This window comes from Aspergillus flavus, chromosome 5 (genome assembly GCF_009017415.1).
Source record: "Aspergillus flavus chromosome 5, complete sequence".
Lineage (NCBI taxonomy): Eukaryota > Fungi > Ascomycota > Eurotiomycetes > Eurotiales > Aspergillaceae > Aspergillus > Aspergillus flavus.
Genome location: NC_092408.1, coordinates 1671479 through 1692417, shown reverse-complemented (window position 1 = coordinate 1692417; position 20939 = coordinate 1671479). Strand labels below are relative to the sequence as shown.

The window sequence follows — 20939 nt, the reverse complement described above, 5'->3', positions numbered from 1 at the left end:
TCTCCGCACCGCGTACAGAAGTATGCAAGATCGCAGTCGGGTTGATAGAAGTGTTCTCGTCGCTTCCTCGCTATAAGGTTAAAACACGGAGAAAAGGCCCAAGGTACCGCAATGTCAAGTGTCAGGGTGTTGATGTGGTTTTGGCAGTTAATTGAGACTGCCAAGAGGGAAAATCAGGCTTAATTGGCCTCAATTAGGGAGATCACTGCAGAGTTCCACTTTCGCGTGCTGTTCCTATGGCACTGGTGGAGTCCAATGAATGCCCGAGTATGACTGCATTCTTCTTGCAGCCTTGTGCTGATACGCTTAACTTAAAAAGATTTAAGAGTGTAATCTCATATGAACTCTTATCTCATCTACATCTACAGCGGGACAGATTATACCAGACATGAAAGGCTCCGGGAAACAATCACTACAAGGCCAGCCTTGCGGCTAATCAATCATAAACTAAATGGTTGCTAAGATACAGGATAGCAGAAAGGCAATAGTCGTTAGCAAAAGGTCACGTCTCCGTGAAAACCACACATTACGGTGTCTCTCGTCGCCCCAGTCGCACGAGTGCCTCGCGGCAGTTCGTGCGCAAAAAAACATAGGAAATAATGAATGCCTCATCCTCATGATAAATTCGTCCCCTATGACCGCTTCGAACGGGGATAATATTTTCATAGCTTTTGCGTTTTATAGTTGGCCTCGTTGTCTTTTTTACCTTTTTTTGACTTTTGTAAAAACGCTTCTCGACGGCAGAGTATGAAGTTATCATCCGCACGAAGGTCTTTTCTCTTCCTCCAACAAATCCCGACGATACAGTGGGTATGTCGAGATCATTGATCCGTTCTGGTTGAGAACGACTTGTCATTTAAGCAGTAGCCGGGGCAGTGTTCTCCTGCGCCGGAGCTTCGGTTGCCGGCTCAGTCTTCTCAGCGTCGGTGGCGGGAGCGGCAACAGCATCGTCTTCCTTGCCGGGGCTGTCGATGGCGACCTTGACGGCAATCTCACGACCCTCGATCTCCTTGCCATTCATCTCCTTCACGGCCTTCTCCTGGAGCTCCTCAGAGCCAAGAGTAACGAAGCCAAAGCCACGGCCCTTGCGGCGCTCGTTGCGGGCCTGGAGCTTCTTGATCATAAAGCGGGGAATGGGACGCAGAGCGATCTTAGCAGAAACGGGCGAGTAGGCGGCGAAGATCTCCTTGAGCTGTAGGAAGGATTAGCGACCAAATTCAAACACCAACCAAAGTATACACACCTTGTCCTCACTCAGATCATAAGGAAGGTTGGCAACCATGACCTTGGTCTTGGAAGGGATTCCATCCTCAGGGGGGCCGCGCTGCTTTTGGGGGCGGGCACGAGGCTTAGCAGCCTGCTTACCAGACTCAGAGGTAGCAGCAGCTTCAGTCTGGTTGGTGGTCTCAGTCAGAGGTGCGGCCTGACCTGGGACGTTGGTAGGCTCAGCGGGAGCAGCAGCCTGGCCATTCTGGGGCTGGTTCTGCTATGAACGAAGTTAGTGTCTCAAGGGTCTAGCGTTCATTCTGACATTGGAGAACTTACAGCACGGCCTCCACGACCGAGGCGACCTCCACGACCGCGACCGCGGCCGCGGCCACGGCCACGACCTCCGGTCCTCCTGCGGCCCTCATTGCCACTGGCGCCCTCACCGCCACTTACAGCACCCTCGGCCTTGGCCTCGGCAGGCTCAGGCTTGTGGGCCAGCTGAACAGAAACCTTGCGCTGGAGAATCTCCTTTCCAGAGAGTTCACCAATAGCAGAGGTAGCCTCGTGGGCAGTAGCAAGATCCACGAAGGCATATCCAACAGGGCGGTTGGTACGAGGGTTCACAGGGATGGAGACACTTTCACTGTAACAGATATCTGTTAGCATCTAGCTTATGTTATTATTGGTAATGCGAAGCACAGCCGGACGGCGCTTCACCAGTGGTGGACATGCAATTGATTTATAACAAGCCCTTCACAGGAGAAACCGAGAACGCTCCTGTAGTAGTCGAAGACTACGGAAGCGTGATTGGTTGATGATCTCCTTGGCCTGCAACACCGGCAGGCCAAGAAACCTTATGACCAAACAAAGGAACACCTTGACAAACAGGCAATGGGTAAATCGACGTGTAAGACTTACACCTTGTAGTTCTTGAAGAACTCCTTGAGCTCCCCCTCAGTGGTCGCATAAGCGAGATTCCCAATGTACAGCCGACGTCCCTCATCAGCACTGGCGGCAGCAGCATCGGTGGACTGCGCCGGGGCGGCAGGAGCAGTGCCGTTGGTGGTAGCCTCAGTGGCGGCAGGGGTGGTAGCGGCCTGGTTGTCGGCGTGGTTTTCGACGGCAGTAGACATCTTGATGGCTGAGATCACAAGGTCGAGAGTTGAAGATACTTGGTAGAAATCGCGAGTAAACCTGACCGGTTGTGTGTTGTCAAGGACTCAGGGTAGCTAAAGGCTGCCTGTACTTGAAACTCCTTGGAATGGATGGGTGGGAGTAACTTGAAGAGGGGGGGGAGGAAAAGGGTAGCTTGGTGCCCTAGATACGTGTGGTTGACGGGGGAAATCCTTAGTTGAACACGATGGAGATTTGCCTTGAGAGGAAGGATGAAGTCGACGGGGCAGAAAGGAGAAGGAGAGAGAAAAAGGGCAGGCAGCGAGGGTGGCACGCTAAGCCGGGAAAGGTAGGTGGTGGCCTCAGGTTGACGAAGCTAGTGGTAATCACGACGTGTCGTTAGTCACTTCGACACCCAACGGAGCTACGGGATTGGAAGGCGGCGGTCTGGCCAGTCTTCAGGCACCTTTGCCCACTCCGGGTTAGGGTCTCTCTTAGCGCTCACATCTGACATCACCGCCCGTTGTTTAGCAGATTTCCTGCAACAAAAAAAACAAAAAAAAAAAGGAAAAACAAACACATCTGACTCATTGATCTCATGATGGGCACATGACCTGTAAATCGCCCTACAACCTCCCGACTTTTTTTTTTCTTACCCCATACCTACAATTCTCTTATTGTTCCCTCCGATTCTGACGGTGGGATGATCCTGACCGCCCAATTCGCACCCTCGACTCTTTACCCCTCCTCGAGGGAGGAACATTCCAGATCAACAAAAACACATCGTATCTTCCAGCAACCGGGTTCTCCACTTGCCAACATATATCTGGTCAGATCCCGTCATAGTTTCTCCACGCTCTCTCCCATCGGCCATTTGAGTGGATAAGGGATCTTTCTCTTACTCCATCACGTAGTGGAGCACACAACAATCCTGGATTTTGGAATGTGGTCCAATTTGGTCCAATTGAGAGCTTACTAAACGCACTATCATGTGAGATCTCAACCAAAATCTCCTCGCATATCTTGCATATCGGCAACTCAAATTGCATGGAAAACTCAAAGAACTAATATACATAGTATTTGCGGATGATTTACCAGCACTAACTCTTATGAGTGTTAAAAAAAAATCCAAAGTAAACGCCTGAAGGAGACAATGTGCCCAACCCATTCTTCAACCGACATCGGTCGTATGTACTGCAGATCAAGAGGCCCGCAGCTACGTCAATCCTGACGCTATGGCGCCGTCCCCGCTTATTGGCGAAAAACAATAAACAAAGATACCAAGGAAAATCGAGAAAGAAAAATACCTCGATAAAATCAAAGAAGAATGAAAAGGGACCTAGGCTCATCAATGTACAAAGCGATAAAGCTACACCACATATGACAGGTCGTCAAAACCTGAAAGAATCTCTAAGTCGAATGCATCGTACGTTGTTTGGGGCCGTTCAAGTAGCCCCTTGCTCGCCCGCATTTCCTCTCGCATTTTTTTGCGCTCCTTCTCCTTGACCTCTTCTGGTGTCGGGACCGGGACATAGTTGCCATAGTTGTCCTTGTATACCTCCTCGCGGACGACCGGCGAGAGCGGAGGGGCCCATCTCACCCTCTTGGCCGGTTGACCCGCTACTTTCTGTGACTGTGTGCTGAGACAACTCTTCTTTGGTAGACCCGGTGCCTCGCTATCAGGGGGTTCATCTTCATCTTCTGGCGACGTTTCTCCAAGAAGTTCTTTATCGAAGCTTGCTGACAACTCACTCCCATCTTCGGAGGGTGTTTCAACTCCCGAAGAGCTTGTGGAGCCTGTCGGGGTTGTGAGATCGATAGTCGACTTCGTCATATCAGCGTTTCGAAGTTTGCGCTCGTAATGCTCGTTCCAGATACGGATCATGCCTTGTCCATATTCGGCGATCGACATCTCATTATCACTATGCCAGGTGAAGGATGGATCGGAAAGGGGAGCAACGACCATGGCACTGATCGCTTGTGAAACGTCGCTGATTGTGCAGTCATGGGCTTTCGCAAATGCTTCACAAGGAAAGAGATTCGCAATAGTATTGGCCATATCCGCAAAGAACTCAACGGTATAAGGTGACGGTGTAGCTGGGCCCGTACTAGAGGATTCAGATAGGGCGTCCGTGTCGGCAGGACTATCGTTGGTCTTGCTGGGAGACGGTGGGGAAGAGGGAGTAGCAGGGATTTCGTCCTCGTCGAGAATCCATTCTTGGGTCTCGTTCAGGACCTTTGCTTTCTTTGAGGGCATGTCGGAGTACATATCCGACGAGGCACGTCGCTTTTCAGCCATTTTCTAGAGATGTTCGCGTTTACATGAGAACGGTTTCGCAATATGCACGGATGGTCAGTCCGTCTCGATAGTAAGATTCTAACCACGTCGGAATCAAACTTGTGGCAGAAAAGCTTGTGCCTCAAATGTTCTTGGTGCCCCTTGAAAACTGGCTTCCCAACAGTGATTATATACTCACCGTTATAGGTCCCACCTGTCTAATTCAAGCCCAACAGTCTTGGTATACTGGTCAGATGTTTTGTTTCTGATAAGATAGTGAGAGCTTTCTGGTTGAAGGTGGCAAATGAAAGAGGAACTCATATAGTGGTGAGGTTAGAACACGAGAGCCAGTTAGGGTTGCAGAATGCGCTGAATAACAGTGAATGTTGATTTCTGGTGACATTGTTATTGTTCTCTGAACAAAGAGATTGGGCATGTTGATCAATAACAGTTTAATCTATAATATCATAGGTAACTGATCGTCTATCCAACACTCTATTGTGACACCTTTAGGTAGGTGTTGTGTTCTGTTGGTGTGAATGCTTATGGGCCAGGCAGACGGAATGTATAAGGTAACCATGATACCTAGCGCTTTGTCTGATGACCAGTCTACCACCAAGTAGTTCTTTATTGATGTATGATTGTTTGTCCATTGAGACGTCTGTGATTGACGTCTTTGTGAAGGACCGTGGTATTTATTTGTGTTGGCTCTCTTGGTGGACATGATGGATCCGAGTAAGTCTCCACCTTTTTTTGATAGAGTGTACGGAGGTCCAGAACTGCCGACGGGGATCTTATCGAATGGAGTCTTAGTGTTGGCCTGAAAATTGAGCCAACCAAGAGGCCTGAGCAGAATAAGGTTAGTCAGTCCCACGGCTTGGCGCGCTTACTCAAGCAAATGGCAATAGAGTTCCACATGAACCCTTCTTCTCCTCCTCTTCTTCTCCTTCGTTTTCCTGTTTTTCTCTCCGTATACTTAAAACTCACCTCTGCAAATTTCACTTGTTTGGTTGACCTCATCCCCAGCTGAGAGTGGGTTCTTCTCGCAATGGATCATATAGAGCCCGTCGATGGGTCTGATGGTCCTTCTGCAGAGGCTCCGAGTCCACCGTCCACGACTCAACCGACGTCATTGCAGCGGCGACAACGTGCGACGTCGCTCCGCTCTCGCCGCCCTACCATCCGCCTTCAGCGCCTACCGTCTTTGGAGAACGCCATCCCCCAAATCCAGTCAGGGGTTTCTCGGGGCACTGGTAATGTTTCAAGCATCAATGTCGCATCGCCGCCTCCTGCCAAAGGCGCAGATGAAGACTCATGGCAGGGGAATCGTCGCCGCAGCAGTTCCGAGCCCCGGCCGGGGAGGTGGTCTGCTCCCAATCCATCCGCCCTACCCCGTCTCCCACCCGACCAAATGCATCCCTTGATGGAAGAACCGACCAGTCCAATCAATTTGGCTCATTCGAGCCGGCCGTTTCCCGAAGTGCATCCCTCGGGGTCCCCGCCACCCCGGGTGCAAAGGCGAGGGAGTTTGGGTCTGCTGCGTTGGACGAGTGAAGCAGCTATGAACCGGTTCTCGCGGAATCGTGTATCTGCGAGCGGGGCTGCTCCTTCATCAGGGGCTGACACCACGGACAATGAATATCATCCCCACGTGGTGGATGTCTTAGATGTTATCGGTATGCTCTGAATTAGGCATCTATGGCAACTTGCCCTAACATAAGCCAGATCCGGAAGTTTCAGCACTATCGACACTAACAAACGTCCAAAATTCCTTGTTCGTGCCCAATCTGGGCCCGTTAATCAATCGCAACCAGACCTATGCACTTTCACCGCCGAGAGAGTCCTCGGAGTCGACTGGGGAGGAAACGACGGAAACAGAAGAGGGCGAGGAAACATTCGAGAAATCTCCCGAAGGCCGTCCATCACTAGAGCGACCTCTAACAAGTCTATCGGCAGTTTTGGGGAAACAAGATCCACAGTTTGCCGTGTTACCTGAAGGAAGCAATCTCGAGGGCTGGACTGAGAGAGACATAGAAGAACTGAACGATCATGTCAGGCACATGTTGCATTCTCGTCGTTCAAAGTTCAAACGGGCAATGAAGGGCTTTGGGAAATATGTTTCTAAACGTATGTACTGACCAGCTGCAGCGCTGGACCGCTTACTGACCGTTGGCCCTGTAGCACTCGGGTTCCTCATTACCCTATACGCAACCCTCATTACTCTGTTCGGTCTTGCCTGGGTGCTGTTTCTGATTGGTATGAAACTAGCTCTCTTTTGGGCCCGTGGCCTTTCTATGCATAACACTAACTAAGTTGCCAGGTTGGATTAACGTCGGTGGGCGGCAGTTGTACATCATCAACGTAATTGACAACGTTCTTGTCGCCTTGTTCGCCATTATGGGTGATGGGCTAGCACCGTTCCGTGCGATTGACACATACCACATGTGTTTCATTGCTCACTACACATTCCAAACATGGAAAGTTCGTCGAAAGCGTCAACTTCCAGATCTGAAAGATAAAAATGACCTACCTACTCGTCGAGAGATCGATGTCGACGTCGAATTCGGGGATACACCTAAAGACGAGGAGTATGAGTTTACTGTACTGAACCGTCTGCAGCAGCAAAAGTTGGTTCACCATCAAACCAAATTGTCCAAGTCCCACACCTTCTACAAACCTCACGAAACCCTGACTCACCATGCCTTCCCTCTTCGCATGCTCATCGCCATTGTTGTCCTGTTAGACTGTCACTCCTTGCTTCAAATCGCGCTCGGCGCCTGCACATGGGGCATCAGTTACCACCACCGCCCCTTCGCCCTAACTACTGTCATTCTTTGTTGTTCGATTACTTGCAATATCACCGGCGGCGTCCTCATCATGGTCGGTGACCGAAGGACACGGAAGAAGGATGTGGTGGAACGGCTGTTCCGTGAGCAACTCACTAAGGAAGCGATGAAGAAGGTCTGCAAAAAGAAACAGAAACGGCAACAAAAAATCGAAGAAGAGGACGAACCACGATTATCGGTTTCCACGCGTCCTCAACCCTATGACGGAACATAGGAAGCTCCTTGCCTTCTATATAAACCTTTCACGACCGCATGAGCTCTTCTTTCTAAAACGTACACGCCCATACAACTATGACTTTGATATTGCTTTGTTATACCTCACTAGTTTGGTTCCTTTCTCCAATGTTCATATATTCAAGATCTATGCTTCTTTTATCTTGCTTTTGCTTGTCATGCTATTGATGTCGTTTGATCTAGCTTTGGCATATTTTTGTACAAATGTAATGCTGTCTTGTGCACTGCTGAGTTATGTACTGTACTATACACAAGACTTGATTTCAAACCTTCTAAGAAGTAATCAATGGCCTAGATCTGTTGTTCTTGCTAGACATATTCTATCCTACCAGAATCTATAGCCTACCGATAACCACCCAGAAGACATAAACGATACTCCGTGCATAGATTACTGAAATCATGCATACCGAACCTAGCCACCTACCTTAGGTTTCTCAAAAAATGGCCACTGGGATAATATTAGAATACGTTTACTCGGCAGTAACCCTAAAAGCTTATTTCGTTTCTAGGAGCATTAGTACACTACTTTAAGGACCAAAAAGCATATGGCCCGTTCGTACACGTCTGAGAAGATCCGAAGGGTCATCACAAGAACCGGGATAGACCAAGCGACACAAGGAAAAGCTAGTTTGAGATTGTTGTATAGACATAGAGTGGGTGCACATGTACAAAGAAACTCTCCCGAGAGCTGGTCAGAACAAATCCAAAGCAAATATAGAAACACAAAGAAAGGAAAGATAGTGCTCCGCTCAGCAGTATGCAAATCAATCGCTGATTCTTGTGGGAAATGACCTGTTAATTGCATGTGAGAGGGGAATGTAATAGAAGTCCAAACACCAAGCCCCCGCTGAAATAAAGACGGTAAATTCCAACATTGAAAAAGGAAAAGTAAAGTGAATGACATTGAACTCAACTGTACAAGAGTTCAGGATAGAAATTTCTGTTGTCGTTGTCCCTTGCCTCTTGGCTGAATCTTCTCCAGTAGATAGGTAACTCACCTTTCTACAATTCCGAATGCATTGTGTCCTCCCCTGCCGTCGCTTGCATTTTCCGATTGGTCAAGATCTTTTCAAGAGTGTCGAGCTTCTCGCGGGTGGTACGTATAGCGTGGTCCATCTCGCGAACTGACATCTTGTCTTCGTCTAGCTTGTTAATGAAATCACGCCCGCTCTGTATTTTTCGAGCTCTTTCATGCGCCCGCGATTCACCTGGCCTATTGACGGTTGGGAAGACCATGCCGTCCATCCCCACGCGGTCCTCTAACCAACTCCACAGCTCGCTCTCCTCTCTTCTCCACATCTCCTCATAAGCGGCCAGGCGCTGAGGTAATGAATAGCCGGGACATCCAATGTCGTGTGACAACATTGACGGCTGTGAGGGTGTCCGGAAAAAAATCAGGAAGAGCAATATACCAATGACTAGAACAGCCAAGTTTCCGTTCCACAGAGGCTTGAGAATACCTGCTATAGGTTCTAAAACTCCGCGTATAGGTTCCAGAGGTCCCCAAGTCTGTGCTTGTTGCTTGGTCGCATCGCTTGCTGCTTTGGCAGCAGCAGCAGCCGCTTCCTCGTTGGCAACATCTCCCCTCTTGCGGCGTCCTTTCCCTTTGCCTCCTACCTTGGAGGCGGCGCGAGCACGAGGAGCAACAGCAGCTCTGAGTGCACTGATGAGATCGCTCCCGAACGTTCCCTGACCATCAATAGCACCCTTCTCAATAGGACCTAAACCGCATCAGTGTATTGGTCTTAGAACCGAGAATAGTAGCGAACTTACCTTTCAGCCAACTTTTTCCGGACCATTCGATGGTGCACGTCATTAAGAAACGTGTTTGGTTGTTCGCGGCCCAGGTGAACAGGTACTTCGTCTTGGTGCAGAAAACATTACCACTTGGTACGTCTGGAGTCTGAGTACTTAGTGTAACGAGAACTGCCTTTTCCAAGTCTAAGAAGTCCAGGGTTTCAGTACTGATACATTTGGTTTGTTTAGGTCCGATGGACCCATTAAGTGGTTTGATGTACGAGTATTGTCTCGTCCTGCTTTCGTTGGTCAGACCACCGCTTTCAATATCAAACTGGAGCTCGCCGGATTTTTGATTGTCTACAAGAAACTTGGGCATAAAGTTTGTCGATGCCGGTCCAAATACATAAGAATAAACCTTCCCCAGTGGAGCAGGAATAATCTCATCTTTGATAACTTTATCATACTGGCCCGCAGGATCAGTGTATGTCGTAGGACCATGGGTAGTAGGGCCAGGGAAATCTCCATCTACGTTTTCGTTTGCTGATTTTCCACCTCGAGGGTCGCCATTAGTGTTCGATGTTGCTGGGGCTGTGCCATTGACTGGAAGGTTCCCAGAAGCTTGCCGGCTGAGACCCTTAAGTGGCAGTGACTTATCACTTCCATTGACGCTGGCATCGCCAGGCTCAAAGAAACTGTCAGCGTTGTCACCGTCTTCGTCCTCATCATAAATCTCGTCTTCGTCTTCACTCCCGCCCTCACTCTCCTCTCCTGCCTTCTCAGTTTTGTCTCCTGTACCTTGCTCGACTCTGGTGCCATTTACTGAGCTCTTGAGAGTGGGATGATTAATCTTCCAGATGTTAACCATCAAATCGTAGGTAGATTCTCGGCTGAGCAAACTTCGGAAAGTGTGGCGAGCATGCAGAGTTTGAATAGCAATTGCATTAGGGAACACCATCGCTGTTGACTCCTTCTCTATCGCGACAATTTCGTCAAAGCTAATGACCAGGGTAGTCACCCAGCCTAAGATATTGCTCGAAAAACAAATATGACCCTCCGATACGTAGATTCGTCCGGCCAGGATGATCTCCCGTTGTAAGGCACAGCTATAATCCTCGATCAAATAATCATCTTCAGGGACGCTGCGGAACAGTTGATGGAAGTCCCTGTTCCGCTTCTTACTAGCAACTGCAAACCCAGTCAGCCGTGGCACGCTTGAATTACCCCCTGGAATCCCCAGTGCCATCGCACTAGCCCCAGCGGCAGCTGCAGTTGATGCAGTTGCTGCTGACGAGCCTCGATGACGCCGCCGAGTCAGGCGGCTGCGTACACTTCCACTACGAGAAGGTCGAACGCTGATTTCACCATCTAGTACGCTGCCACTTGGAGAGGTGTGGTCACCAGTGGCGTCTCTCGGAAGTGAGCTTGTGGATTGTAGTTCCAGGCTCTCATCTGATGGCGGGACCACCGAAACCTCTGACGGCTTTTCGTAGGCCATGGTGACCGCACGCGCAGCATGTCGATCTTCAAGCCTTGCTGCCTCCTCATCTCGCTGATGAACTGCGGTGTTTTTGCGCTTGTCAGATGGTATGTCCGGCTTAGTGATAACAACACCGTCGGGTGTTGAGACGGATCCACCCGGCGGCACAGCAATATCCAAGTGGCTGAAGTCAAGATCCCCGGTTCCTAGTGTCTCGATTGCCAGTGGCTTTTTCCGTTCGGTTTTGCTAGATTCCTGCGTTTCGTTCTGGCTACTTTCTCCGTCCTTAGTCGAGATGTTCTCAGACTCCGTGGACACCTGTTGTGAGGGGCTGCGGGTCTTTGACTGAGTATTGAGGCTGCTACTAAGCGTTGAGGCAGCATTTTGTGCCGCACTGAAGACAGAGGAAAAAAATCCAGTTTGTTGGGTGCCAAGGTTGGTCTTCGAGGTCGCCTTCGCTTCTTCGATAGTTGGGCCCAGGGCGGATATAGAGTTAGACAGCTTACTGGGCTTGTGGCTAACAGAAGAAGCAGACCGGACACGCCGGTGCGAGATCATGTTTCCTGACGGGCTGACGACAACTCCCGGCGGCAACGGGTCTTTCCCTTTCAGAGAGTCAGGCGATTCAGTGACATCCGGAGACGAGAAGAGATTAGCGGCAGCTTCGGTTCGAGGTGTAGGTGGGGTCACTGTAGTGTGGGGTGCTGGGATAGTACGGCGGGGAGGCGTGCTTGGAGCAGCGTGATCTGACGGCTGCGCAGGTTTCTCTTCCTTGACGTCAGTACGAATTAGAGGTGGCAGAGGCGGAGGAGACTCGGCGACAATGGTCGGGGCTTTTTTCGATGATGTGCTGCTTCTTCTACTGTTTCCGAATAGACCTCCACCTTTCTTGCCCTCACTTTGGGTAGAAGATGACCGATCACGATTGGAGTCTTTTTTATCCTGGCTCGAGCCGAATGCGCCTTTCCACCGTCTCCCTGGTGAAACGCTTCTTTTCTTGCCACCGCGATCTTCTGGGACACCCAATGTCGAGCTTGGTTGAGAAGTGGGCCTCGAGAGCTCTGTATCTGCGTTGGACTCAGAATGGGCAGTGGCACTTGGCCCACTAACAGCAGATTCTACATCCGCTTGAGCACTATCAGTGTCATTTGCGTCCGTAGATGTTGTCTTTGTTAAAGGTGAGGAAGTCGTGTAAAAACCAGCATGGGACTTTTGAGCAGTGAGAGAAGGGGTCCTGGAGAAACAGTGACTAATCAGCATTTTGCTATTTATTGCCGATACAGCGCTACATGAACCGGCATAACTCACCGCTCAGGTTCAGAATCATCAGTAAGCAAGTTGACTTCGTCATTCTGGGGGTTTAGGCCGTCGTTGTTAGCTGCGGATGGAGGCCTGTCTTCAGAAGGCTCATCTGGCCTATCTTGTGCATCTTTCTCCCCTTCCAATTCGAATTGTGTCGGCAACTCTTCCGTCGCCTTTTGGTTTTCCTTCTTCTTCCGCTTCTTCCTAGCGGCAAGGAGCTTTGAGAATCCGCTGGGACCAGCCTTTGCAGAATCAGTTCCTTCGCCCGCTTGAGACTTCGGTCTGTCGGAAGTAGAGTCGATCGACGACGATCGGCCATTGCTTCTGCCAGAGCTTCCTAATGCATCATCAATGGAGGTTTTTGAGCGATTAAGTTTGCCGATACTCTGCATGTCTGACGAGAAAGCCGGGTGGGCTTGGGGGTTTAGGGAATTGTCCTCCATGAAGAATCGGAGAAATTCGAATCCGATTCAGCTTTAACGTAAGAGAGGTAACTCGAGCGATATAATAACAAAAACGTAAGAGAGGTAAAAGACGCGATATATGTGGAGTGTCGAGGGCAAAAGTACATGGTAGAGTACAGCGTGTCCCGCCCTGAAATAGTTGCTGATCGGAGCAGCGTATGAAGCTAGACGGAGGGGAAAGATACCGCCGGTCGGGAAGCCATCAGATTAGTCCTGTCTCCCCCTTTTGGTGTATACTTTATAGAAAAAGAGAAAGTACAAGAGTACTAATAAGATAAAGTGTCAACAAAGTGGTAATAAAGGGGAAAGTTGAGCGGGAGAATTGGGGGGAGGGAGAATGGGAATGACGAAGCGATCACGGCTGGAAGTTAACATCAACTCCGCAGTCGAGGTTACAGACGTAACTCGTTCTGGAGCAGGAACCGTCAAACTGCTGACTTACCAAACCAGGACTAGCCTAAAAGCCTTATGGGCTGACTCAGCCATCAGGGGTAACATGACGATCATTAACCCTATTTTTATCAACCCATGGCTAATCTGGGCGGAGGTACTAAAATCGCCCATTTTTCTGGACTGATTATGCAGAATACTAAGTTTGAACTACTAGTACGGAGTACACTATGCAACATATGTTTTTGTTTCAGAACCATTATTCGCACATCTCACATCCATATTCACCTACAAGTAAGCGCCAAGACAGAGCTATTAATAGACCCATCATATTCCTATACTATACAAATCACCGAAAAGAACACAATATTCTCTTCCCTTTAGATCGCACGACTCAGGAAGAACAAACTTGATTGAGGTTTACGGGTTTTATTTAGCATCGGATTATCAGGGGGCAACTCTGCCGCGAGAGAACCCCACTCGGAGGTATCCAGTCTCCGACCCGCCCAACAGTGCTGTTGCGAGTATACAGTATGCTCACCCCCTTAGCCTCTCGTGCCAATTGTGGCTGTACGTAATTAAACTCGTATTCGTAACTAAGGTGAGGTCTATGAATGGGTGGCCCCCGTACTCGTTTCCTAAAGACTTAGTGAGGATTGTCTCGTTGATATACCGTACATTAATCAGATCCAGCTATAATGCATGGCATGGCTTCGTTTGTCGGAATATCCCCGCCTTCAGAACGCTCCAATTTATCGCTATATACTCGATGCACTTCTACCTAACTGATCTGTTTAGGTCCCTTCTCTACTCTAGGTACTCAGTACAAGTCAGTAGGCGGGACTTTGGGCCAGGGTCTGAGTATAAATATCCCGTACAATCACACTATCGCGAATGCAGGCATGATGCAGGGATCTGCGAGATCCGATTAACTCGGGTAGTACGGAGTATATCTTGAGTCGTAATTAAGCAAAAAAATAACCTCCTTATCGCGTATAAGGGGCAGTTACTTACTAGATAGCTTTCCTTCCAAACCTCAAATGTGGATTAACCTATTATCGGTGCCACTCTTTGTTATCTCATGAGATATTGCATAGTCGCTATTTTAGTTTAAAACACCTACCTAGTTTTCTAATACAGTACTTTATTTAGGTCATAGTCGAAGCTGAACAAAAGGAGATGTCTCCAGGGTGATGCCCTTTGGAGGTCCCTAGTGATAGTATTGTGTTTGTATAAAAGTAACGTACTCAGGCAGTATGGTCCAAGCTACATGATCGTATTATACTTTAGTAAAGGTATATAGGGAGCGAACGCTCCACCGATATAGAGTAGTCAGGGATCATTTAGCAGTCTCAACATTGGCATAATCATTCTCTAGCCTCATCTAAGTGGTAAGTGGTGGTTTATGAGCCAAACAGACTTAGAGCAAGCCATACAAGAAAGCGCAAATCTTCTACATTCTAGTAGTCAATCGTAACTCAATTGTTCCAGGCAAAATGTTGCGTAGCAAGCCTTGCCTCCATCAATATGATACTACTGCGTAGATGTATCACATATGGGCGTAGTCACGCTGACGCTGAGACCCCATGATTCTCCAAAGATAGTCCATGGATTGAAGGTCGCAAGCGTGCTCATCATGTACCAAGGATGAAAAATTATCATTGCTCAGCTCATACTTGGAGCTAGGTTAACCTTCGTGCCTTTGGTGACACAGTTCGAATTTACGGATACTAGGGTAACGACCACCATATGGCTCATTTTGGTACAATTATCAATATATCTCTCTTTGTTCTCAATAATTCCTCGATGGTCTAACGGTCATGATTTCCGCTTGTCATCTCTAATGAGAACAAGCGCGGGAGACCTGGGTTCGACTCCCAGTCGGGGAGACATTTTTTTGATTTTGCTATCAAGTTCCGCAAGTGGACCCAGGGATAGCAGCCATATTCCTTACTATTTCTTTTCCCTCTTCTTCATATCATCGTAGAACATGTATCCTCCATTTACACTCGGTTGCCTTCCCCAGAAAAGCAATAGTGTTCGAAAATATCAAGATCCCACCCCAAAAAATACTATCAAGCGGTCTTGGCCGATGAGCTGTACTGATATATAAATATAGGTATCATGTTGCAGAATCCTAACCGGACAACCCATGAAAACCCTCTTCGACTAATATATATTTTATCCCGTCTTGTAATTGAGTTACATATCCATTACCACTAAGGCCTGCCTTAAATAGAGTTTAGTGTAGCATAGCTACCTTGCATTGTTCTGTAGTACCTTAGGTCTTAAATCAAATCTGTGATCTGATGTACTACTAGACACCATCGCGTACAGAATATTAGAAAAAATTTGACTTTTTTTATAATCACAGTAAGTAACAATTGCATGGGAACATGCTGGAAACGGAACTATCAGCATTGAAAAAAAGGGTAGAGTCACGCTGGCTTGGAAGCCTACTAACGGCCGACTGTAAATCTACCTGAAGAAACTGCTATGCGCTTCAAGTATACGGTGCGCAGGTGCCATCTGAGTAGAGCCTCATGGATGCTGAGTTCCGTTCGTGCTTTCCAAGGCTGCGAACAAGGAGATTGCTCTTCGGCTACAGAAACCCCTTGCCTTTCGCAGTTCAATCGTTTTCTTTTTAACGTTCTGATCAGTATCGTTCTTCTTCTTAGAAAAGGCAAAGAAGTTCGTTTCCGGATTTTTTGGCAAGTGTCTTGACAGAGCAACTTGAGGCATTCATATTCGCTTACACATTGACAGAGTAGGTGTCAGGATCGCTTGTATGGAGACCCTTCGCCGGCTCTCATATTTAACGCACCATCGTTCTTAGTATTCCACGAGGGATAGAGCCTTCCACCGATGTTCTCAGGAGGGAGCTTTGGTTTAGTTCTTATTATGTTGAAGGCCGGAATACATTTCTCAACACCTTTTTCGGACTCGATAAGATCTGGAGCAACGCTCATTTAATAACAGACCTACTGCTTTTCTTGCTCACACAAGTAGCGGGTCTTTCTAGAGACGCATACTCCCTATATTCTAAGCAGAGGGAAGGCTTTTATAGCACATCCAAGCATTGTACACACTGTCCGTCCATCGATAGAGCCCAGTAAACAGGGCGGACAAGTCGCAAGGACACATACAGAAATGGTGACTTTTACTCGTTCACCTCTAAATATTTATAACATTCTCTGATAGGCCTGCAGGCCTAGGCTCGGGTAAATTCCAAGCTCTTAGTGCGCGTTTTACGCTTTCTTTATCACTCGCGGAATGATTTAAATTGTGGGTTGTGGCGAGTCATTGGGCTTGTTCTCTTATCCAGATGTCTGAGGGATAAATGCCCTAAGATATTCATGATTAGTAACAGGTACTGCTTCAAGCAACAGCAGTTATTGTTTATGGCGTGGAGTACATTTTCACAAATAAAAAAAGAACCCGTACTTTACTCCCTAACTTAGGGAAATCATATTCACGACGTCGTTAACGCGATGGCCCCTTTACTATCACATCAAGTCCAAGAACACCCTCTGCTTCCCCTTCTACAGATACAAGATACACTACTTCTCCTATCAGTATGGAAACTATGACCCATATATCCCTACTGCGCTTGGTGTCGCTGTTTGGGCCCATGATGATGTCTAAAAAAACAACCAGTCCATGCTAAACCGGTGGGCACCCTCGGGCCTCTATAACTACTATTAATAAAACCCTGATCCACAGCTGCAGCTTTATACGTAGTTTCTCGACAGACATTTGTGAGGATTTCGCCAAGGCGAGAACCGTGTTTACTCTCATAACGCAACGCCTCATTCTCAAGTGAGTGTTTTCTGGACGATGAATCAGGGACATTTGCGCTGGCAAAAATTTGAAAGGTCCTGTCGAAAGTATGGGTTTGGAATTGCAACTTTTTGAAGGACCCGCGCTTACTTTTTCCGAAATGTTATGAGAAGAGCCGTCCCGGTTCAACAAAAGCAAAGTATCAGGATTGATGCTAAGTATGTACAGTTGTAAACTTGCAAGGTATAGCAAACTAATAGGAAATTATTGACATATAAATATAGGAACAAATAGGTTGATGAACAAGAAAAGGAAGAAAAATAAGGACCACAATGACGACAACAATAAGAATAAAAAACAAAGGAAACCGCGAGCAATATTTGCTGTAAAAGTACTACAGGCTTGTCAAGTATTTCAAATGATAGATCTCCTATGCTCTAGCCACCATCCATCATTGAAAGAAGGACTTGGACATTAAGATCCACTTGCGAGAGAGATTTGCCCGGCTCTTGTCTGGCAACACCTTAGGCTAGGCACGGCGCACACTAAACACTTCTTTTCCCTACCCTGGAACCCTCGATTGAACTCATCATCTCTTTCGCTCCTTATTATCTCCAGACTTACCTTTTGCCTGGCCACGGGTCTCCATCGGGTGCCTGAAACTTGGTGCTCCTTGTGGATTTACTCTCTGAGCAGAACTTTCCATTGTACTTGGTGCTCCTCGTGGATTTGCACTTTGAGCGGCATTCTGCTGATTAGAAGACCCTAAGGCACCTCTACCCCGTGGCTGAGAATCCCGAGGTTTAGGGTTCTCAGACTTTTTCGGGCCGCGTGCCGCTTCTGTTATATGCTTCAGGCGGGGCCCGGGCTTCTCAGTGGTCGCCGTATACTTGTCATGAACCCAATCATCTAGTGCTATATAGCTTTGGCTTGGGAACTCACGATCTTGACGGCTCTTCACCATGAGGTACAACATGCACTCACGAACTGAGACAGATGGTGTCGGGCCACCGTGATCGATAGACTGTTCATCGTGTGAAATAGGGGCGAATAAACCAACACCAGTTGCTTCACCTCTCCTGAATCGGTAGCAACCGGAACGAGATCCTGGCGTACGAAAATGGTATATTTATAATTCGTCATAAAACCATATTTCAGTTGGTACTTCCACATGTATCGGGCTATCTGGCCTGTACGTAGAGATCGATCTGTTATCACATGTGTTCCGTCATGAGTGATGGCAAGCACTTACCGTGATGTCCATGTTGGTAAGAACGGCTGTTATTGGCTCGGGATGGGTTGAGCACTGCACGAACTTCTTGCTGGAAATTTTGCCAAGGTTCAAGATGACCAGTAAATGTGACACTGCCCAACCCAGTACCTGAGGAATGATGCCTGGGGTGCGATAAAACCATGGAGAATGAGTCTTGCGTTACATCTTTGCAAGATAGGAGCTTCACCTGCGGTTGCTGAGAGTCTTGTTGAACAACCTTTAAAATGTAGCGCTTGAGCAGGGGGCAATGGTGGAGGGAGGTGTTGGTGAGAAGGCCCTTGTGCGGGAATATATTGGCGGCAGGACCTGATGGTGAAGTGAATCTCCTATAGGTCGAAGCCCCTAAAAGAGAATATTTCTCCTGTCTCCTCCTAAGCCACCCTTTCCGAGGCATAAGATACCGGAATTTACCTCAGCCTTTCGGTATTCCTTGCGTGCAACCATAAGGATCAGTGATTATCTAGACACAACAGTCATGTATGTTCCAAATAAAGGGTGGATAATGGGAGAAATCAACTATAGATAGTATATTAACCAGACTCGGGGCGCTTAATCTGTTGCTCTTATATACTGTAAGAATCGCAGCCTCTCTGCTTTCCCTCATCGAAAGGTCTCATATCCTAATAAGAGACTATACTTAGTGTTTCTGAAGTTTCTCTAGAGCAAATTCGACATTGGAATTAAAATACACAATTGATATCCTATTCGCAGTAGAGATATCATCTTCAGCCTCGAGCATTTAGTTAGAATAGATTTCGAGTAGTAGAGCAAGACCCGAAATAGCACAAGGCCGTTTTAGACGGAAGGTTGCTTTGCATGGTAAGCAGAAAAAAAGTCTGATATAGCAGTTAATTCTCGAGACTGCACTGCCACTGACTCATAGTCCAGACTTGTCACAATGAGCGACGCGTAATAAAGTTAGTCTACAGGGTGTATCTAGTACTAGTGAATAGTATATAGAGGTAGCAGCAGTTCACCTCGTAGTGTGTCGGACCGCCTTTGCTAGGAAGGGATGAGGTACTAGGCGCCGAGGCTGTAGCCTGGAGACCATCATCCCTACTTCATATTGGGGCATTGCCCCCCCCCCTATATCTTCACAAGCCCAGCATCACAACGAATAATCCAAATTCGCCAGCACTTCCTACTTCAAATATGCATTCTAGTCCAGACGATGAGCTCTTTGATCCTCCCCGGGAGATCCCCGACGCTGAAATCTATAACTTTATTCCTAGAGATCATGTTTTCTATTTCAAAAATACCCAGACTTCATGGCGAATGGGGGTAATACAAGCTGAGAAATTTCGGATACATGAATATGAAAGATTTGGACATACCAAGGATGTGTCTTCAGTATGTGTGGCTACCCAGGTTGAAGGCCCATCTCCAGGTACGAAAGCCGTCATGAAGATCAAAGCCCAGTATGCGCTCCCCTTGAGTTTTGAGCGACCACAATAGCCGCAGCAATATTTTTACCATCTACCTTTATCCATGTTCTAATAATGTTCAGGATGGCGCCTTGGACAGGGGACACATCCTGTGCTGATTATCTCCCGATCACCCAAGAAATCTTTCGAGAGCTATCTGTTTTGGAAAAGCTTACTGAGGGTGGCTGTAGCAGCACACCCCGCTTTATTGACTTCCTTGCTTTTGAACAGGATGATGATGATCCTGTCCCTGATGGGTACTTTGTGGTGTTTCTCTTGGAGAAACTGCCTGGGGTAAACCTTGAACGGATATTCTCTGAATTTCCCTTGAGAAGCGAAATCGAGTGCGGATAGCCTTTGCTAAAGCTCTTCGGTAGGTCCTCTTTGTCGCCACAGACTTTCTCAAGGAGCTTCAGCTAAAGACATTGTATAGAGAGTTCTACAGCTTCAGGCTTTCCCACCGTGACCCTGCTCGACGTAATATTGTACGGGACGAAGGAACCGAGCGATGGTATGTATCTAGTCCAGCACAGCCGAGGTATCTCAATTAACAACCCGCTTTAGCTTCATAGTGGATCTGGAAGGCGTTGAGGAGTTGAATCATCCAGTCTTCAGCACTCCCCACTTTGATCCATGGAGTGATTTCAGAGAGTGGGAGCTCTGCTCAGCAGAATTGGATCCAGATGAAGCCAACTATGATCTAATGATGCCTGGGCCACATGAAGAAATTGAGGATACTGATGAGGCGCTTTATGCTCTAGCGGCTCGCACGAAACATATATCAAAGCCGGATGGCAATGTAGCGACCAAGGTAAAATGAGGCATCTTTGTGTCTTCCTTTGGTTGACCCTGGGGTTATCTAAATTGGAAGTTCGTCATAGTGGGCTTTGACAATCTCATTATCTTATGTTAAGCCCAAGGAAGGCATGATTGCTTGTTTCCTAACATCTTATACATGTCTCAATATAGTTACATATGTCTTACGTTTTGGAGTCTGACTGCCCAGAAGCAGCGGTCAAGTATGCATAAGTGCCTGTAGGGGAAAGGCCCATCCTAGAGCCCTCTATATTCAGCGTATACGCATGTGTGGGGTGCTGGGAGGCTCAGTCCACGTCAACAGAATTGAATGAAATGGCTCGCCAGTAGCTCCTGTCAAAGCCATATTCTGGCCCCCATTTCCTTTCCGTGCTCGAGGAATCCTGCACCAAGCACGAGCACCGGATCGGGAGAATATCGCCGCTTGCAACGTTGCTTTTTAACCCGGGTTACGACGTTACATACGCTGTAAAGGCAGCCAGACTCCCAAAGTAGTAGCTCAGGAGAAGATTGCAACAGGGGGTTACCTTCGGTGCAAAGTACGGCATGGCGTACACGGTGTAACTATGTAGTTAAGTAATATGTACATTCTT

At 47.8% G+C, this 20939-nt stretch overlaps 7 protein-coding genes and 1 non-coding gene across 8 annotated transcripts; 3 read left to right on the top strand and 5 right to left on the bottom strand.

Moving 5' to 3' along the window:
- Nucleotides 1-350: 350 nt before the first annotated feature.
- F9C07_2284775 (RNP domain protein) lies at nucleotides 351-2606 on the bottom strand. Its single transcript, XM_041292834.2, has 4 exons — nucleotides 2128-2606; nucleotides 1546-1852; nucleotides 1244-1486; nucleotides 351-1192 (listed from the first exon to the last, which is right to left on the bottom strand). The coding sequence occupies exons 1-4, from the start codon at nucleotides 2340-2342 to the stop codon at nucleotides 857-859; spliced, it is 1101 nt and encodes a 366-aa protein (XP_041147571.1). The 5' UTR covers nucleotides 2343-2606; the 3' UTR covers nucleotides 351-856.
- Nucleotides 2607-3691: 1085 nt separating this feature from the next.
- F9C07_6334 (uncharacterized protein) lies at nucleotides 3692-4621 on the bottom strand (the record flags this gene model as incomplete). The annotated part of the gene is made up of 1 exon (XM_041286345.1): nucleotides 3692-4621. One exon carries the CDS (start codon nucleotides 4619-4621, stop codon nucleotides 3692-3694), a length of 930 nt encoding a protein of 309 aa, XP_041147570.1.
- Nucleotides 4622-5648: 1027 nt separating this feature from the next.
- On the top strand, nucleotides 5649-7660 carry F9C07_6335 (uncharacterized protein; the record flags this gene model as incomplete). The annotated part of the gene is made up of 4 exons (XM_071511455.1): nucleotides 5649-6276; nucleotides 6326-6727; nucleotides 6749-6856; nucleotides 6921-7660. 4 exons carry the CDS (start codon nucleotides 5649-5651, stop codon nucleotides 7658-7660), a joined length of 1878 nt encoding a protein of 625 aa, XP_071364392.1.
- A 447-nt stretch (nucleotides 7661-8107) lies between these two features.
- F9C07_1646899 (uncharacterized protein) lies at nucleotides 8108-8806 on the bottom strand. Its single transcript, XM_071508282.1, has one exon. It carries the CDS (start codon nucleotides 8582-8584, stop codon nucleotides 8195-8197), a length of 390 nt encoding a protein of 129 aa, XP_071364391.1. The 5' UTR covers nucleotides 8585-8806; the 3' UTR covers nucleotides 8108-8194.
- Nucleotides 8683-12642, bottom strand: F9C07_6336 (GRAM domain protein; the record flags this gene model as incomplete). Its single annotated transcript, XM_041292823.1, has 3 exons — nucleotides 8683-9401; nucleotides 9454-12131; nucleotides 12206-12642. 3 exons carry the CDS (start codon nucleotides 12640-12642, stop codon nucleotides 8683-8685), a joined length of 3834 nt encoding a protein of 1277 aa, XP_041147568.1.
- Nucleotides 12643-14853: 2211 nt separating this feature from the next.
- Nucleotides 14854-14942, top strand: F9C07_t201. The gene has a single exon. It is a non-coding gene; the product is annotated as a tRNA-Asp (tRNA).
- A 2342-nt stretch (nucleotides 14943-17284) lies between these two features.
- F9C07_2107936 (uncharacterized protein) lies at nucleotides 17285-18500 on the bottom strand (the record flags this gene model as incomplete). The annotated part of the gene is made up of 3 exons (XM_071509032.1): nucleotides 17285-17346; nucleotides 17458-17940; nucleotides 18086-18500. 3 exons carry the CDS (start codon nucleotides 18498-18500, stop codon nucleotides 17285-17287), a joined length of 960 nt encoding a protein of 319 aa, XP_071364390.1.
- A 758-nt stretch (nucleotides 18501-19258) lies between these two features.
- Nucleotides 19259-20350, top strand: F9C07_2234042 (uncharacterized protein; the record flags this gene model as incomplete). Its single annotated transcript, XM_041292832.1, has 4 exons — nucleotides 19259-19524; nucleotides 19614-19824; nucleotides 19908-20041; nucleotides 20095-20350. The coding sequence occupies 4 exons, from the start codon at nucleotides 19259-19261 to the stop codon at nucleotides 20348-20350; spliced, it is 867 nt and encodes a 288-aa protein (XP_041147567.1).
- Between the last annotated feature and the right edge of the window lie 589 nt (nucleotides 20351-20939).

Excerpts from the sequence above, each read along its gene's own strand:
- F9C07_2284775 (XM_041292834.2), bottom strand. The coding sequence starts at position 2,342 with ATGTCTACTGCCGTCGAAAACCACGCCGACAACCAGGCCGCTACCACC. Across the intron at positions 1,487-1,545 it reads TCGGTCGTGGAGGCCGTGCT|CAGAACCAGCCCCAGAATGG; the intron begins GTAAGTTCTCCA and ends CTTCGTTCATAG. Across the intron at positions 1,193-1,243 it reads ATGATCTGAGTGAGGACAAG|CTCAAGGAGATCTTCGCCGC; the intron begins GTGTGTATACTT and ends TCCTTCCTACAG.
- F9C07_1646899 (XM_071508282.1), bottom strand. The coding sequence starts at position 8,584 with ATGTCATTCACTTTACTTTTCCTTTTTCAATGTTGGAATTTACCGTCT.